Here is a 19021-nt window from a genome sequence, read left to right on the forward strand (position 1 = left end):
CAAACATTTTGTTCATTTTGCATGCGAGAGAAAATAGAGCAGATTCTCGTCTCGTTTCTTTACACTTTCTGTAGCCTTTTGTCCCACTTACAGCTCAGTGTTGACATCACAGAGTCTGTCTGAAGTTCACTATGAACTGCATCTGTAAGTTCAAGGAACATCACAATCTGTTTTCTTTATTTTTCTTCTCTTCAAGGTTTTTTAATAAAAGCCATTAGTGTTGGTAATCATAACTGCAAAGATAAATTAGAGAAAGGTGTGTTTCTTTAGCATCTCACTAGATTCTTCATATTTGCTATTGTTCATATCCTGTCTGGTAGAAAACATCAAAGTCCTTCAGTGTGTTCATTATGGATGAATGGAATTTATTCAACCTAATCATTCAAAAGAGTTGGTGCTCTCTGTTTGTCCTTGTGTGTCACACTGACTTTGTCCTTTTGTCCCAGTTACGGGTCCAAATTATCAAAAAGCGTCAATGTCAGGGACATTAAGACAGAATATATAGACTGTTAGACCAAAAGAAAGAGATTTGAACAGGTGCAGAGGAGATTTCACATGTGCACACATTCAGACACGCAAACTCGTAAATGCACACACCCTCACACATAATAAAACTCCCAGGGTGAATGTGTATAGGTCTCACCGTGCCCATTAAGAAAGGAAATGGAAACAGTAGAGCAGTCATCTGGACGTGACAGTTTTACTGACCGTAACACCCGGGGTGGGGTGGGGTGGGGAAGAGACCCTCAGTCGTGCTTAACAAAAACAAAAGCAACACTCTGAAATCACTGAACCACTGTCCCTGCACCCTCCCGGCAGTTTCACTTTTATTCCACCACTTTCAAAGCTGCCAGATGTTTAGCGGCTCAGTCAACTGGATCTCACCATCTTCATCCACTATGGCAGCAGGCAGCAGCTCTGTGTGGGCCGGTGGATGCATGCGGATTTTTAGGAACCAATGAATAATTATTTAGACTGTTAGCCAGAGCTCTAGAAATGACATCATTAAAGTCTGCTGTGGTTTCTGTATGAGTCAGTGTGTGTGTATGTGTTTGCACATTTTTTCTTTTTATCAGTGTTTGTGTATCTGGCTGTATTTGATGCCTGTGTATGTGCGCTGCTTTGACTCTTTATGGTCAAACGGTAGCAGTGATGCCCTCCAGGACTGTAGCCTCTGCCTTTGAATCCAACTTCAAAAGGCAAGGATAAAATAACCCAGTTCAGACAGGAAACAGACACCTTTTATCTTAATTAGAAATGAAGCAATTAGACGGCACAAACCCTATTCCTTTTGCATAAGGGCTGTGCACCCCTCATACCTCCCACTGTGTGCTGGCTAGGAGTCTCAAAGTCAAGTCCTGAAGGTATCCAAGAAATACTTCTAATAAGGGTTATCCAAAACTGCTGTACCATCCCAGAGACAAATAAATATGCTAATATTCAAAACATGTTTTGGTTTATTAAAGCCCAGTTAGGCTATTTGATTTTGTGTTTTCCCCATGCTGTATGGTGAGTTTTAACTGTATTAACTGTTTTAACTGCAGGAGGCAACAAACTGAGGGACCAGCAGTTCCGTCTCAACTGGGCTTGGATCTCTTTAGAGAAGGAACACTACGTGGTGGATGAAGAGGTCAAGTTCCTGGAGGTGGTGCTAAAACGTCGGGGCTACCTGGGGGAGACTTCGTTCGTTAGTAAGCAGATACTTTCTGTTTTCATCAAGTCACTTATGTTAATGATCCAATCCAATGTGACGTAGAATACTCATTATTATTTCTTACATTTCTGTTTTAAGAGAGATAAGGTTTAATCTTGATTTGGACCCAGATCTGCACCAAAATATACATAATAAATAGCCTAAATAAATATAATACATAACTATTTTTAAAACACAAAAATAAATAAATAATACAAACCAAATAAATTAAGAAACAATAAAAATGCCATATGCCACCATTTGCCTTTTTTTTTTTCATTCAAGTAAGCACAGTAGATCTTAAGAAAATAAACAAATGTGTTCATGTTGCTGTGAAATCCTTAAAGAATTCCTGGTTCCACACCACAAACTCACTCGTTTGTGGCCTAACTTGCTCAATCTGCTGATTCTTTTTAGTTACCTTGTTAAGTAACAGACAAAGCGATGAAAAACAAAGCCCCTTGACAAAAGACCATTTTTATCTGCCTTTTTTACATTTTAGAACACATACTGTGTGTTTGCTTAAAGCAGAGTGCCAGAGGCCTGCATGTTGATAGACAACTAAACACACACACACACTCTCTCTGATATAGTACATCCCTAGGGCTGACCCAGGCACCCTTTCGGGTCACACGGGTCATGACCTCTAACCCTTCTCCTCCAGCCAGTATTTACGTACCAATCACACAATAGTGCATGACAATCCCCTAGAGAGTGCATGTGCACATGAGAAAGGTCACCCGAAGTTGGTAGCCTCAGAAAAGCGCCACTCCAAATGTTAGTCAAGGCAATTTAATGGCCGGAACTAAACGAACAATAACTGTTAACACTGTTAAAAAAAAAACGAGCTGCTGTATTTGAGTTTATGAGTGGCAGGAATTCTTACTATTGGCACCAATGGCCCTTTTTAGTGCTGCCATTTACTATGTCTGTAAAAATGAGGTGTAATTAAAATGGCTTGATGTTAAAGGTCAAATCCTGTAGGATCATTTATTGTACTGTCGTCTTTCTCTTTGTATGCCCCAGGGCTTCTAAGTAATGAAACATCTCTGAGGTGATATGCAAATTTTGCTGACCTTTATAATGCCTCACACTGCAGAGTATATCTACTCTCAGTGTCTCAGTGAAATAAAAAAAATATAAATCCTTTGGCAGATCATCATATACTGCAGGCAGATATAGATGACAAGAATTCACAGTAAGAAGTAAATAACTTTACGATTATATATAATGCACTTAGATTTTATTGTTCACACTGATAAGGTGCAACAACAAAAGAAACGGAAAATGAGAAATCAACTGAAATGCCTGTGTGATGACCCCGAAGTGATCTCTTTGCAAATTAATATTAAACAACAAAATAATATATCTTGTATAAGGAGCCATAATCAAATAATTGTTCCTTGTTTTGATTTTCTGGAGCATCACTACTGTTTTATTAATGGTTATATTATAAATTAAAGAAGCGCTACTTTGAACTTCGGATGCACTCTGGGTTCAGTGCCCAGAGAAAAAATGTCTTGCATTTTTATAATGTCAGAAATTACTGTTGCATGCTTTCAAATCCATACCATAGCTTTTCAAAAGTGCAGTTTTTTTTCTGATTGAGGCAGAATGCAGGGAAATGATGATGAATGAGGGAGGATGACGTACGTCTCCCTGCTAGTGATAGAAAGCACATAAAGGAATGTGTAATTTAGATTCCAGACGTCCAACCAGAACCATTTTGATTTGACAAAAAGTACCAATAGCAATAAAGATTCTCTTTCCAAATACAAATGTGAAACCCTTTATGTTGTCCATTTCTCATTACAGTAAGTGAGCACATGTTTACATCCTCAGGCAGTGATTCTTTGATTATACATCACACTGCTCTCTTTTTGTCAGTCTTATCAAAAAGCCATGGAAATACTTCTTTAACTTCCAACCAAGTAAAACATTTGCAGACCTAACCGAATGATTCAACAGAATACTATTTTTTACATACCATTACATTAATGACTATTGTAATACGCCTGTCAAACCTCTTGCCCTTTTTCTGCCGTGTTTCAGCTGTAACACAACCATATCCAAAGCTCCTGAAAGCAACACAATTATATGGCAGGCTTTAATAATTAACTATGGCAATTTTTCCTTTAGGCTGACTGCTTTTTGGGAGAAGGGTGTGTGTGTGTGTGTTATTTATTTAACAAAAATAAAATATCTTGTTTCTTTCATGGCAGCAGGGGGTCCTGTTCGGTGGGGGGGGGGGGCTACCCCTCCAAGGCAACGGTTGGGGAAACACTGTATGGTTTTAGTTTGAAACATGTTACCTAAGAAATTATTATTTTGGACATATTTTATCATACATACTTCAAAAACCTGTCTGCAGCATTTTCACTGCAGGTGCACTAACAACCAATATCCCGTCCCAGTAAGATAGTATCATCATTTGTAGTTTCCTTCTGCTGCAGTGAGGACAAGAGAGCAAAAACAACAAAAATGGTTTTGATTAAGCAGCATAAACAGGCTGCCAGAACAGCCTGACAATTCAAGCCACCCATCTGCCTCAGTGTTGCGATGAGCGACTGAGCTCAGGCCAGTGCCTCCTCATGAAGACTGGAGATATCTCCTCCTGCCCAGCCCTGCCTGAGTGAATACTGATCAGAGGAGCCCACTGGCGGTCTGCTGCTTCACTGGTCAATGTGCACAGTGCAGGTGGCACTCAGCCTCAGAGTGACTGCTGTGATGAGGGCCATCCAATCCAGGCACTGCGTAGGAGATAGAGTTAGGAGCAAATTATACTCTCTCCTCTCCCAGCTTTGAAGACTGCTGATTTTTCAAGCTCCATTGAGCTTGACCATTTTATCTCAGCACATATGGGCAAGGGCCTTTTTCCTTCTGTCCACACTTGCATATCAAAGCTCACTTTTTATTTTGATCAAAGAACAGAATGGTAATTTTCTCAAAAACCCAAACTCATGCATTTCTCAATCTGTTGTCTATTGAAGATCTTGTGTGTAGTCCTGATGCAACTTTCCAGTTTTTCTCCTCAGTAATTTCTTGTTTTCTACATTTGTGGCAGCCAGCAAGATTGCCTTGTGCAGCCATGTTCTTTCTATTTACTGCCACACTCCTGCTGCGTATTGTGTGGCCAGTTAGCAAAGACAATGGAGAGGCTGTGTGACATTTCACCGGCTCTAGTGCTCATGCTCAACAGGAATCCTGCCAGTGTCACAACAATAGTAACTGTAGGCCCCATCAAACAGCTCACATGCTGAAGGTCATACAACACAAGTCAGCCTCCAGCCACTGCCGCTGAGACCAAACTGACATGAGGGATAATTGGCTTTATTCCCACCATGGCCATTTGAAACACTCGGGGTGGGAAACTGCAACCAATAGATTGGCATATATTGAAGGGTTAGACCAACTGGGGTGTGACATTTTCTTGGTTTCATAAGAGATGGAAAAACAAAAGATTAAATGTATCTTTTTATTGATAAGATCATTTAAAAATCATCCCGTTATACCACTATTAAGATTCACAGAATGCTAGAAAACACCATTTGTTTATTCAAAGATAATTATGAAAAATTTATGTTCAAAGTTGCAAGTACCAGTTCATTATAATTGGCTGATGTATGCAATTTTCACAGGTTTTGAGGATTTGTTTTGATAATCTGCTTTTTCCTCTTTCCTTCTTGAGGTATTGGCACCAAGGATGGAACTGCAGAAAAGGACAAAGATTTCCGGGGGAAATCTCAGAAACAGGTGCAGTTCAATCCAGGCCAGACCACGGCCACCTGGAAGGTCCGGATCCTGTCGGATAATGAGTACGAGGTGTCAGAGACCTTCCAGATCGTTCTGTCTGAGCCTGTGATGGCAGCCCTTGAATTTCCAGAGGTTGCTACTGTGGAGATCCTGGACCCTGATGATGGTCAGTGATGATTTCACTTGTTAGCATCACTCCCACAACACTCTCATATATTACTCTTATATAAAATGAGGATTGCACAGATTTTTAGTGAAGTTAAAGGGTATGTATTATGCTCAATTTCAGCTTATACTTGCCCTTTATGCAGCCCCTCAGTGCAGCTTCTGTCTAAAACAGGCAGTCTTAGCTCCTGTCTCTTTAAGCCCCCCCCTCCTGATGAGCCCACTCTGCTCTGATTGGCCAGCTTTCCAGAAGCTTGCTGAGGGGCAGCCATATCAGAGTTGTATTAAGTTACCGCTGATGAAATCCCAACATTTTGTGCTTTACTGCTTCATATTAAAAGCTTTTAAATGACTAAATAACAGGAGGGGTTAACTTCAGTATTTGAAACTTTGGCCACCCTTAATATGAACATCCAAAATTGTAACATCATATATAGGACAGAAAATAAAGAAAAGCATAATAGGTTCCTTTTAAATAAATTCCACCCTAAAAACTATAATCTAAAGGTGTAACACACCCAGGTATTACAAGTGGAGCTACAATGGAGTTTGACAGCAACATTTTTCAGCCATTTGAAACATTAGTGAGCGTTTGATGTCACATGTCTTGGATCAAAGAGCGATCCCCCATTTTACACAGATGTTCAACAGTTACATAGACAGACATCCATTGTAGAAGACAAAGATATCAGTTATATTTTGAAAAAGGGATGCAGCTTCAATGATCGACACACATTGACAAACTAGTTTGCCACTTTGATTGCCAGCAACAAATACATAGTACAGTGCATATCCCTTTTCTGACACTACACTAAAATGATGGACAAGTCATAAAAGTAGGCTACATCCCAAGGAATGCACAGAATTTTACAAATCACTGTAAGAGTATCTGAAGGTGGGTCTTTTTTCTAGCAGTAGAGAGTTCAGTTTAGGAATACTTTCGTCCTCACACCCGCTGTTTCATATTTTGGGCATTGATCGGGGAAATGTTTCTGTCCATCTGCCTGAGGGCATCAGAGCACATAATATTTTAAGTACAAGATTAATTCACATGAAGACTGAAAACTGAGAGGAATTAATGTCTTGAGCCCAGCTTGATGAAAATACACAATGAGTAAAAAGCAAACCACTTTTAACGGCAGTATTTTCTCTCCGTAGATAAACAAGGTCAAATGAATATGGAGTTAACCACGCTGACTTCCCTTACATGTGAAATTATCATAATGTAAATATGGGAGAAGCTCTACTAGAACAGATGAGTGGTGTTTCTGAAAAACAGCTTTATAGAGCTGAGATAGAGAACTGTGTAATATAAATATGGAGAATACTTCTCCCCTCCCATAGGGCTTCATTGAGTGAAAAGGAAGAATTTGCTGCCAACAATTTATGCTAATTAATATGCTCAGTTAGAATTTTGTTTCACAAAATATCAGTCTCTGGAGGGAAATCAATAAAACTGTCAGCTATCTCTCTGCAAGATGTGAAGTTCTATTTCTGTTTACTGTAGTTATGCCTTGAGCAGACATTGTCTTTCTGTAGCCATATGTCTATTATCATATCAGGAAACAGTTTATGGTTTCTAAAGTTTAAACATATTTCAAGGTCAGATAAACTCAGAAGGCTTATAAAAATGTATTTTTTGCTTATTTTACTGCAAGCAGAGAAATTGTATGGCGCAGGAGCTGCCACCGTACAATGGTGAAAAATATATTTTTTCAGACAAGGCTGACTAAAGTGGCTCAGACTGGAAACAGCTAAGTGTTAGAAACAAGAAGCCGAGAGTAGCCATATTATCCTGTGCAACTGTTTGCATTGTGTTCAGGATGGGAAAGGACAGGTCAAGTACTGTTGACTAACCGAGCCCTTGTTAATGTGTGTGACCATGAAGCTCACTAAGAAGGATACAAAGCTTCTCTCTGAGCTCTGTAGATTTCATGGTTGAAATATCGCAAACTCATTACCTTTCTGATTGCCGTGTAAAGCTTAGAGAAGGAAGGAGACAAAGAGATGGAGAGCTGCCAGTAAAACTGTTGAGTAAAAACAGTAATGGTTTTAACGTGTCTCTGCTTGAAAACCGAATGAACACACCTTTTTATTCTAGCCATTTTATGCAGACAATTAACAGTAGACTTCTTAAATGAAAACAGCTGTGTGAGACTATATATATTTATAATCCTCTAAGGAATTCTTGACCTCCTTCTTAAACAGCATTATCTTATGGATAACATTTTCCACATCCATCTGTATCACTTACTGGGTCAATAACCAGTGCTGTCTTTTTCTTTGTTATGCTGTGTATTAGTGTTAGCTAACTATAGATTGGAATATTTGCTGTTGATGAATAAACAGTAGATATTGGTTTTTGATCAAATATGATGAAAGCACCATCAGCAGAGCTGTAATGAGTAATGTAATTTGCCAGAGAACTGATTATACACAGAAACCAAAAGTCAGATAAGATTTAACACTATGGTATTCAAAGCAAATAATATTTGACACATTTTGTCAAAGCTATGATCTGATATATTGATGTTTGATTTTCCTCCGATACAGAGTCAACAGTGTTCATTCCATCAGCTGTGTACAACATAGAAGAGGACATTGGTGAGCTGCTTATCCCTGTGCGTAGGAGTGGAGATGTCACTCAGGAGCTCATGGTCATCTGTTACACCCAGCAAGGTAAAACAACGGCTGTTTAAACTGTAAAGCTGTAAACTGTGTGTATTTTTTAGGAACAGATTTGATGAATTTACGTGACAAAGAGTAACAGGAAAGAAGTGATAGTTATTCCTAGTGCTCCTCTCACCTCAATACTTACCATACATTCTGATCAGCTTTCTTCTTTGAAATTGGATCCAGACTGTGGCTGAAGTAGCAAATGGTGAATGAAGCAAAAAGACATTTTGCATGATTTTGACTGCTCAGTGTTTGAAAGAAAGTTTTATTCTTGCAAATCAAAAAGTAGGTGCAAGGTGACAGTAGAGAAACACATGATGTAACCTTTAAAAATAGAAAAGAGAGTGAAGGGAAAAGAAGTTCCATGTTGGATCAAAATGTTTCCATAAATGATACAGTGCAAGTCCAGATTGAACTTGATTTAACCGCTCTCTTCAATTCTGTTTTCTGTCCACTCAGTTTCAGCCACAGGCACAGTCCCCACCACAGTACTGTCCTACTCTGATTACATCTCCAGGCCTGAGGACCATCACAGCATCCTGCGCTTCTACAAGGGAGAGGTGGAGAAATCCTGCCGAGTTGTGATCATTGATGATTCCCTGTATGAAGACGAGGAAAGCTTCAATGTCACCCTCAGCATGCCCATGGGGGGCCGTCTGAGCTCAGAGTTCCCCACAGCCAGAATCACCATCATACCCGATATGGATGACGGTAAGATCGCATTTCACCAGTCATCAAGTGTGAAATGGAATGCAATATAGTGTCAAGGAGTCTGTGCAGGTACACAGGATTAAAGGCCTTTGAATTTGAATTTATTGAAAGGATAGCTCCTTGAGATGTAGCATCTTATTTTCAAAGGGGATCCTATAGACACAAATACAAAATTATGAAACACATACAAACGAAATCAGCATTACATAACAAACATACACTACAAATACACAGATACAGACAGCTCACCCACCCTCTCTCACCCCCAGCCCGCAGCATGAAAAATTTGATACAGTAACCTAGATGATAAATCAATTACATCAGCATAATCAGCAATTAAAGCAGTTGGTCTTCAGTTTATTTGTAGCACAAATAAACTGAAGATTGAAAGTACACACAAATTAAAAGCATTAACAGTTTGTTTTAAGATGAGAAAATAGCCGCGGAAAGAGGAAGATTATTCCAGTTGGATGGAGCTTTGTTTTGGAATGACCTGCGTCCAACTTCTTTGAAAATTCTTGGCAGAAAAAAAAAGGGATATTGCATATGTCTGAGTGGATATGAAGATCTACATGGAAGCAAAAAAACGGTTTCAAATAGGAAGGACAATTCAAGTAAATACTTTTGAAGATGAACCGAACCCAGTGAAATTGCCTTCTAGATTTAGGCTGCAACCAATTAAGCGATTCATACATGAAACAATGGTGAGTTCTATATGGACACTTCATAACAAATCTACATAGAGAATTATATATGACATAAAGGGGTTTTGATTATTGAATCACTTTGAGGCGCATAGACAAGGCTTTTTGTGCTTTTTTTCTTTCACTTCTTAAGATTTTTAATTTCTGATCCAGACCTCAAGAAAAGGCGGCGTGAATTTGTTTCATGGCTAGAAGCGCTTTTATCTGAGTTCGTTGGAGGTGTTACTGTATTTGTGCAATCTCTTATTTTATACATGTACTGGATGGACATTGGTTATAAAAAGTAAAAACTGTAAGTTGCAATATTGCAAACATTTTATATTTTAGCTGCATAAATTGATCCAAGGAGACTTAGTGCCCCGTTTTACTGCTGGCGCAAGGCCAGCGCCAGAGTAGACGTAGTTTTTATGCAATTTTCCTCAGGCGCAAGTCTATGTTTTTGCGTCTGTGTCTGTTTGGTTATATCCTGGCAACAAAGGAGCGCACAAGGAGCGGGAGGAGAAGCGCAGCTGAGGCTGTGTTTATGCAGATTAGGCGGCACAGTGCCATTTTGGTGCTCATTTTGGCATGAAATTGCGTTTGCGATATACCGTGCTCAGACCACCTCTTATCACAAACGCAGACACAGGGCAATTTTCGTGGCTTCAGTTGGCAGAGGCACAAGCACACAGACGTCTCCAAAATTATAAAACACCTTTAATTTATGTTAAGTTTTGCCCCTTTCAGTTTGCTACACACTTTTTCATCTACTGCAGATTGACATGAGAATCTGTTATATGTTCTGTTGGATGAGTGAGTTTCCCATAACAACTTGTAGAATGTCGGATCTTTTCCATGTTTATTAAACATCTGTAGTCATCACATAGCAGCTGGAATGATACGTGTGTTTCATCTACTGTCTCTGATTTGAGAGAGGGACTGTGCATCATTTTATTTTGGATGGCGCAGCATAGGTTACTTCATTAATTAGTTACATCTTCCAACATGGCGACAATTTAAGTCAGGATCTACGGTAATTGATGTTCTGTATTTTCTAACACAATCACAGATTCCAAATAAAAAAATAATAATTTGAACTAACGTGGCTGTTCTCAGGATACGTCCTGAGCTCCTTCAAATCTGTCCAGACATTTTTATTATGCCTCCGGCAACTGCTGTGGCCTGAGGCATTATGTTTTCAGGTTGTCCGTCCATCCCATTCTTGTGAACGTGATATCTCAGGAACGCCTTGAGGGAATTTCTTCAAATTTGGCACAAACATCCACTTGGACTCAAGGATGAACTGATTAGATTTTGGTGGTCAAAGGTCAAAGGTCAAGGTCACTGTGACTTCACGTCCATCCCATTCTTGTGAACGCGATATCTCAGGAACGCCTGGTGGGAATTTCACTACATCTGGCACAAATGTCCACTTGGACTCAAGGGTGGGTCTGTAAGTGAAGATGGCGTGTTTCTCACTGGAAAGTATTCACTGGAATTATACAAGGGTCACAGTGAGATTTTTTTTTTTGATCTCCCTTGCAATATGTTTTCCATCGCAATAAATGTAGCGTTCTCTTGTAATACTCTCGCATTACCTCGCAATACTTTTCCGCTTCCAGTCCTTCTGAGCCATATATCTATTTCCGCTCAGCTGCTCCTAGCAGCTCCCCAGTATGGATCAGCTCATTGAATTTTACTTTGAACTGGGCATTAAATATGCTGATATAGTACTACAGCTCAATAGGCATGGTTATGTAATTAGTGAAAATAAACTTAAACAAATCCTTAGATCAAAAGGGCTGTCCAGAAGAAAGCAGTATGGTAATCTGCAGGATGCTGTTGGGACAACTGCACGGATACAGATGGATGTATTCTAAATGTAGAGAGTATGGCCTACTAGTAAGAAAAGAGGATGTTTGCTTGATTATGAAAGAGCTGGATCCCAGAGGAGTTTCACTGAGGAAAAGGAGACATCTCCAGAGGTCGAAAAAGGCTTGAGTTTATCATAAGAGTCAATATGCCAGATGAAATTTGGTCCCTTTGAGAAATAATTCCGCCTCTGTAGATGTCTCTTTTTCCTCAGTGAAACCCCTCCGGGATCCAGCTCTTTCATAATCAAGCCATACTGGGGCACAGCGCTGGGAGCAGCTGAGCGGAAATAAACAGAAATGGCTCCGAAGGAATGGAAGAAGAAAAGTCTTGCGAAATAACGCCAAAAATATTGCGAGAGAAATCAAAATGTATAGTGAGAGAGCGCAAAATGTATTGCAAGGGAATGCAAAAAAAAAAAAAAATCTCGCTATGACTCTGTACTACAGACTACGACAAGATTTGCTCCATACAGTTCTGTGCATGGACGTGTATCCGTGATAACGAGTGTGTGAAACAGCCTCTAACAACCGCAGGTCTTGAGCCATGCGCGCTGCTTCCTAAACAGAGTAGGCAAACATCAACATCCTGTATGCCGTGAACAAATAAAACATGTTCATGAGCCCATTTTAAAAAAGGTTTAAACTAAATCCTGTTCACTTCACGCACAGCTGGCACAGTGTGGATACCTTCATTCATTATTTAAATATTTCGACAAAACAGTGATAGAACTTGTGCACTTTTGAAACACTAACCAGCAAATTTCCAAACCCAATTCTGTATTTATTTAAGGATATTATATATACTTAAAAACAGAAATGAGGACTTTCAAATATGCAGAGGAGGAACTGAACTGCAGAGTTTAAATATATCAATTGTCCTTTATTAATTGTTTGCACAAAATAAGCATCATGAGACCTCAGCTTTATTTCCAGTCTACCCTTGTCAGCATAGTTTGGATCGATGTATATTAATGTTTGTATTGAATTTGTATTTTTTAACTTCTGATGCTTCACAGAGGTGAACTCTTTTCTCTCTCTGACTCAGCCTCTCTCCCCCGTTTCACCTGTTGCTGCGTTTAAAGGAGATGAAGGGTTCTCATGTGATTGGTCATTACTGTAGCTCGCACTGATTCCACCTGCTGATTCCACCTGCTGATTCTGTATTTCTCCCACTAATAATGTATTCAGTCTCTCATCCACATTGCACATGGCTAAGCCTGGGTTGCACCAATGCTGATGGTCAGGAAAATTGAAAAAAAATACATACTACATGGGCCATGCTTCAGGAATTAAGACTTGGATCTGCGCCTATGCCCTATTTCAGGAAAATAGGGCCCTTATTCAGACAGGTAGACAGGTGGGTAGACAGAGAGCAAACATGTTGGTGTGCATGTGAAATGTGTGTGTTTTTTTTTCCTGTGTATGTTTGTGCTTGTCTGGCAATGTCTCCGGTAGAAAGCGTTTGAGTGTGTGAGCCTCCTTCCTGTGGGCGAAGCCTTTATCTCGTATCTGCAGGCTCAGACTGGAGGGCTGATAGTCTCCCATATCTTCCTGACGCCTCTTTGTTCCCCAACACCTGACGTCCATTCCTGAGTTGCCTATCGCTCTGACGATCTCCGGAAGCACTGCTGTGAAGTCAAACTCTGTGATCGCAGGCAGGCAACACTGGAGCTGAATAACCCGGCATGATTGTGGAACTGTCTTTTTTTTTCCTTTTCCCAAAACCTATTTGAAGATAGATAATTGGGGTGATGACACACTATTTAATTCAGCGTTCCATTATCTAATTGCTTGGTTTAAGCAGTCAGAAAATCATGGCCAGTGCGAAAAGAGTAGATTTTTGAATGTAACTGAAGTAAATTAGTTTCATAGAGATATAATTTAATCTTCTCTAACTGCTCAAATTACTTAAAACTAGTCTTCCTGTTGTAGGAGACCACTCCATAGCCTAGTACTGTACATGCTGCTGAAGACTTCATAAATTAAAATTTCAAAATAGCTCACTTATGCTCAACCTTGCCTGTGTTTGTCCTTGAAGCTGGAAAGTAGATCCATATCCTGTTTTTGTTCATCTGTATCGTGTAGCACTCATAGCTAGCTGACTAGATAATAGCCCAGCCTGAAACAAAATATGTTGATTTTGGTCAGTGATGGTTTACCTGGTGTTTGCACCATTTCCCTCAGCATGCTGCTAAAATAACCACATGAAGTAATGAGAACCTTCATTGATTTAGTAATACTGAAATATTTAAAGTTTTATTTCTCCTCCCAAGAAATGTATTTACACATCGAATATTTTTTTATCAAATTCTGGTCAAGATCTCTGCTAAGGACATGAATCTCTGCTAAGGAGATGAATCTCTGCTAAGGACGTGAATCTCTGCTAAGGACGTGAATCATTTGTCCGTGAACCTGTGGTAAAGAGGTGTTGTCTTAGAGGCTCCTGCAGCAGCAGTTTTCAGACTGTGTAACAGGTTATTTTCCCCTCTTATTCCTTTGGGACTCGAGGCAGACACACTTCAAGTGGATTTGTTTGACCTGCTTGAGGAAGGAGGAGGGTACATGATTGGAATGTTTTCTCACTGTAGCAGCGTCCGGTGTAACCTGAGAGTGAGCACAGGGCCTTTTGGCCTCCGCTGCTCCTGGGTATTGACTCCAGACTTCCAAGACAGCTGTAGAGACACACACGTTTTAATAGGATGTTCAACAGTCGGTCTTGATGGCATTCAGTGTGCTTTGAAAAGAAATGTTTCATCACTGTGGCTAAATTTCGAAACAGCGTCACAGTCTTTATAAATGGCTCTGACTCTAACGGTGCAAGTCATATTAAACTGCCAGAGAGAGCTCATGGGTTGGAGACATTATTGATTCATGTCTATGACTGTCTGACTCAGTCATATGCAGTACTATCCCTTGTAATTTATGTTTTGGATGAGGGTCAGGGATGTTTGAAAAACAGGGAGGATGACAAATAAAGCACATAAATGTTAGGAAGTATGACATAAGATAAGATACGCCAACTTGATGTTTGCTTTGGAAGTCGGCTCAGAAGGACAAAGGCAAAGAGTTAATGGTTTAGAAAAGTACTCCTTTAGTGGGGCACAGTTCCCTGTCGGCATGTTCATGTTCATGTGCATGCATTACTTCTATTTCATAGAGTTGTGGAAGGCACACTCTATTTTAAGATTGTCCCTTGCTTTATAGAGGATCAGGCTGTTGAATAATCTGTTTTCAATCATTTATTGTAGCCTGAAAAGTACATTCATTATAAAATATACATAAGAAATGTTTTCGCTCTACAGACATGAGACTTCTTGGCATGGCTTTGCCTAAATTAGAGGTCCTCAATGTATTATCACACATAAACAGGAGAAAAGAGGACTCAGTGCATCATGGGATTAACGCAGACTGACAACCAGCGTTAACAGTCTGTTTATTCCTGCTTTATCTGTAATCATGTTATAGCCTTGGGCTTTGCCAATGTGGCTGAGTGACAATCATAATCTTCTTATGCATATCAGTTGTCAGAAAGCACCAAACTCACATGGGTGCCCCTGTACAGCATGATTATAAGGGAAAAAATACAGCATTCTTTTGTAGACAGATCCTTTGTATGCGTTTTATTGTTCCTCTCAAAATCTGTTTCTTACTGTTTTCAAGACATTCAGTGTGACATAGAAACAATGCCTGGAACTATTGTCCAGCAACTTCGCTCCTTTTTATAATGACACAAACACCTGAGACACACACAAAGAAACGAACACAGACACGCACACACAATATGTGTGAAGATGGTGCAGCAACACCTCCAAAGTATAATTTGGATTAGGTGCTGGAGGTGTTTAGGTTGCCAGCATCCGCTGAATAAATGGAATGTGAAGAGCGGGAACAAAGACGGTGGTGTCAAGTCTTCATATCTCCCTGAAGGAGGTGATAATGAAATGGCTTGAGCACTGATGGAGGGGTAAATGGTAAATAGCTCTGAGGAGAGAAGAACAAGACCAATCTCCTGTCTGAGTAGAAAAGAATAGAAAGACTGCAGCAGACTTATATGCACTTTCAGTTCACCTATTCTTCCTAGGTATTCAATTTAAGTTTGTAATCCAGGTTCCTTTTCTGAATTCTGCTCCAGTATATGGAAGAGAGGCAAATGGGGGCATCACATCCTTCTTTGTCATGTCTTTTGTAGGAGTTGTTGCCCAGTGGGTGTTGTACATGGGAGGAGGGAATTGGTGCCTGGCCGAACACCTGTCCCTGCCTGTGAGAGGTCTATGCTGGAGCTCCCCAGGAGAGCTTTCAGCAGATAGAAACTCACACTACTGATATCAGCAAAAAAAAAATCATGTTAGCAAGCCAGCAAACCAGAGTAGCAATAACAATATGATGAAATTAGAAGCCGCAGGGCACCAGTGTGTGCACTTCCTGCTCCCTGCAAGCACAGAGTCTTGGCCACCTAGGTACAAGCTCGTGCAAGAAACCACACAAGTGCAGTAGGAGGTGGAGCTCATATTGTCTGCCAAGGATCTGATTTTAAATTTATGGGAATCTAAATTGAGAATGTTTATAGATTTTACAGTCAAGTTTACTGCACCAATAACCAGTTTTGCAGGCCTGTGCCATGGAAGAGAAGACATGTTTTCTTTCCAACCAAAACATTAATTTGACTAATTAGCACACCTTCACCCCCTGAGAGGGTATAATTAAAATCGGATTTATTTGAAATGAAACCAGCAGACTCTTACATGTCATATGAATTGATATTTGTGGCTCCGAGAGAGCTTTGTTGGCAACTGATCTCAGACATAAAAATATTCAGAAAAAAAGTTGGTAGATGGGTTAAATCATGTGCATATATTAAAGGAGTAGTTCCCTCAGTATAAACAGTATACCAGAATTGCTGACAGATGATACATTTCTATGTTCTCATGGTATATGTAGTGATATCACCTAACTAGAGAAAATGATTAAAAATGAAAGATGGAAATTTCTACATCATGAATGCGAATAAAAAAAGGTAGCACAAAGTTACAGTATTCAGGTTCAGTTTCCAGCTGCTGCATTTCAAGATTGTCCAGACGCTCCAACAAACACAATTGGTAGTCTACACGGATGCCAAGGTGGTGAGGGATCATTGTCTGCTTGCCGCACTTTCTGCCCTGCTGGTTGTTCAGGTTGTCTGTTCAGCAAGGGGAGGATCTCCGCTACATCCGATCTACAATAACAGAGAAACAGCTTAACAAAATGCTTTTCCTGCACATCCACAAAGACTGATGACTTGGACACAAGTGTTAAATAGCTTTTGCTTTGGGAGTGATAGGTGCACTCAATACTTAAGAAAATAGGCCTAGGGGACTAAACCTCACTCTGTTGCGGTGCTGTCTGTTTGTATGTTAGTAGGCATATTGGATGTAAAGACTAAAGTTTTAACAGGGCATGAATTTTGGTTCTCTTTCGAACCATATCAAAAAAAACCTATTGACTGGTTGGTTGGATGAGTGGTTACAGTGTAACAGTTCTCAAAGTGAACATAAGGGTCTGTATCAACAGGAGCCAGGAACCTTTTTAGCTGCTTGTTGGCGGACTACTGTGCTAAAAGAAAAAAAGCTGCTACCATTTTGAACTGGAAACACCCTGATGAGAAGAGGGAATGCATTTCTTAACATCTTTTAGTTGCACAAAAGCGGTGGGCTAGGCTGAGACTGAAAGGAAGTTGATGTGAAAAATTTCACTAGGCTATTATCCAAAGCTGGATGACCCCCACTTCAAAACTCGTTCCGGCGCTGCTGCCTCTGAGGGATAGTGTGAACCCTTGCAACAACCCTTGTTAACGGTGACCTAACAAAGCTCTTCCAACTCAGGCGCAAAGATTCACCTGTTGACTCTTGTATAGCAGACTGCTCTGGCTCCCCAGGCAGGTTTGTAGTCATTTTATTAATTGGACTTTTTTTTTTTGAGAATATACACCATTAAACCACAATATCAACTGACCATCTCAGTTGATATGGCCCTTAAGGTGGTTCCCACTCTATTTTCTAATCTTGAAATGCTGTGAGTGCTTGGAGTGTCCCTGTGCAGTTTAGACCTTAATTGTTTTTTAATTATTTTAGTACTGTGCTTACATGTCATATATTCCTAAATTGATAAATTACCATGCAGCAAACCATACACATTACACAGAGATTGGGGGGAATGGAGATTGAGGCTCATTCCTCCCCCTGGGGACCCCTACTCAGCCATGCTATCTGAGGAGTCACACACTGTACACACTGCAATGTAGATGTGAGCAATGACAGAAACAACTAAATTGGAGATTGCAAAGAGGTACAAAAATCTAATTGAAAAACAAACAATAGAGAAGAGCAATCAATTAAAATCCAAATAACAAGTAAGGGCACAAAAGGAATGACACGCAGAATCTAAATGACAGCGAAGCACAGCTTTGAAGGAAAAAGTAAACAACAAGAGGAGGTACTAATTGACAAGGTCACTAAATCATAAAAAGGGAGTATGGTAATTAGCGCGAAACTGTGTGTGCATGTGTGCAAGAGGTTATATCTTGTTGTTGTTTTATACATAATAGGGAAATCTAAACACTCGCCTAATGTACTGTCATACCCTTGTTTCTGTCTGCCTCACATCACCACACACGCAGACACACACACACACTGAAGCCTTCCACTGATGCACAAATAGACTCAAGATACTGCTAATGCTGACTGTTTGCCACTTTTTACAGCAGGAACATGAATTATGAATACTCTTCTCTCTGCATAAAGTAAATCTCCTGGCAACTTGGCATGTAAAGTTTACAAGCAGTCCATGAATGCTACGGTAGCAAGCATGGACAGCTATCCTCAGAATACCTGCTATTTTCCCAGCGGCAGACCATCTGCACATAAATGGCCACATCCGTACAGTTTCCACTCTGGCTCTTGCCTGAGATGGGTTTAGAGAAACGTGTCCTTTCTTGCAAAGGTAATAGCTGTTTGATATTGACTCTGCATCCGGGAAAATGTTTTGGTGGTTGGGGGTGTAAGACATGAGAATACTTGTACAGCAGGACTCTACTCATGTATTTATAGTCTTGTGTCAGTTGCCTGTAAATTTTGCTCTGGTTCTAAAGGTATGATTATGAGCTGTTTTAAAGATGGGCGGGTACTGTGCATGTGCAGTATATCCTGGATAGGGATGAATCCAGGGGGAACCCACAAACCCTGTCATTATGTCTCACCTGGATTCTCAGTCATTCTGATATAAACAGATGTCCAAAGTACTTAAGCAGAGAGGTGCTGACTTGCATCGACAGTCTTAAGACACTCAATCCAGAGCCTGCTTTGAACATTTCAGTGTTTCCCACAATGGTTGATGCTTGTTGTTGTAGATGATTCTGATGTATGTTTTTTGGTGCTGGAGAGAGATTTCTTGAGCAGGCATTGGGCAGAGGAGAATTTGCCAGGGCTCAATTG

At 40.1% G+C, this 19021-nt stretch overlaps 1 protein-coding gene across 1 annotated transcript in view; it reads left to right on the forward strand.

Annotated features, from left to right (window-relative positions):
* Window positions 1-19021, forward strand: part of frem2b (FRAS1 related extracellular matrix 2b) — a 60991-nt gene that overhangs the window by 25556 nt on the left and 16414 nt on the right. Inside the window, exons 3-6 of the mRNA XM_042414353.1 lie at window positions 1545-1691; window positions 5382-5612; window positions 8165-8290; window positions 8747-8998. Of these exons, the coding sequence (XP_042270287.1) occupies window positions 1545-1691; window positions 5382-5612; window positions 8165-8290; window positions 8747-8998 (756 nt within the window). The remainder of the gene's footprint in view (window positions 1-1544; window positions 1692-5381; window positions 5613-8164; window positions 8291-8746; window positions 8999-19021) is intronic.

The sequence above is a fragment of the Thunnus maccoyii genome, chromosome 6, assembly GCF_910596095.1.
Source record: "Thunnus maccoyii chromosome 6, fThuMac1.1, whole genome shotgun sequence".
NCBI lineage: Eukaryota > Metazoa > Chordata > Actinopteri > Scombriformes > Scombridae > Thunnus > Thunnus maccoyii.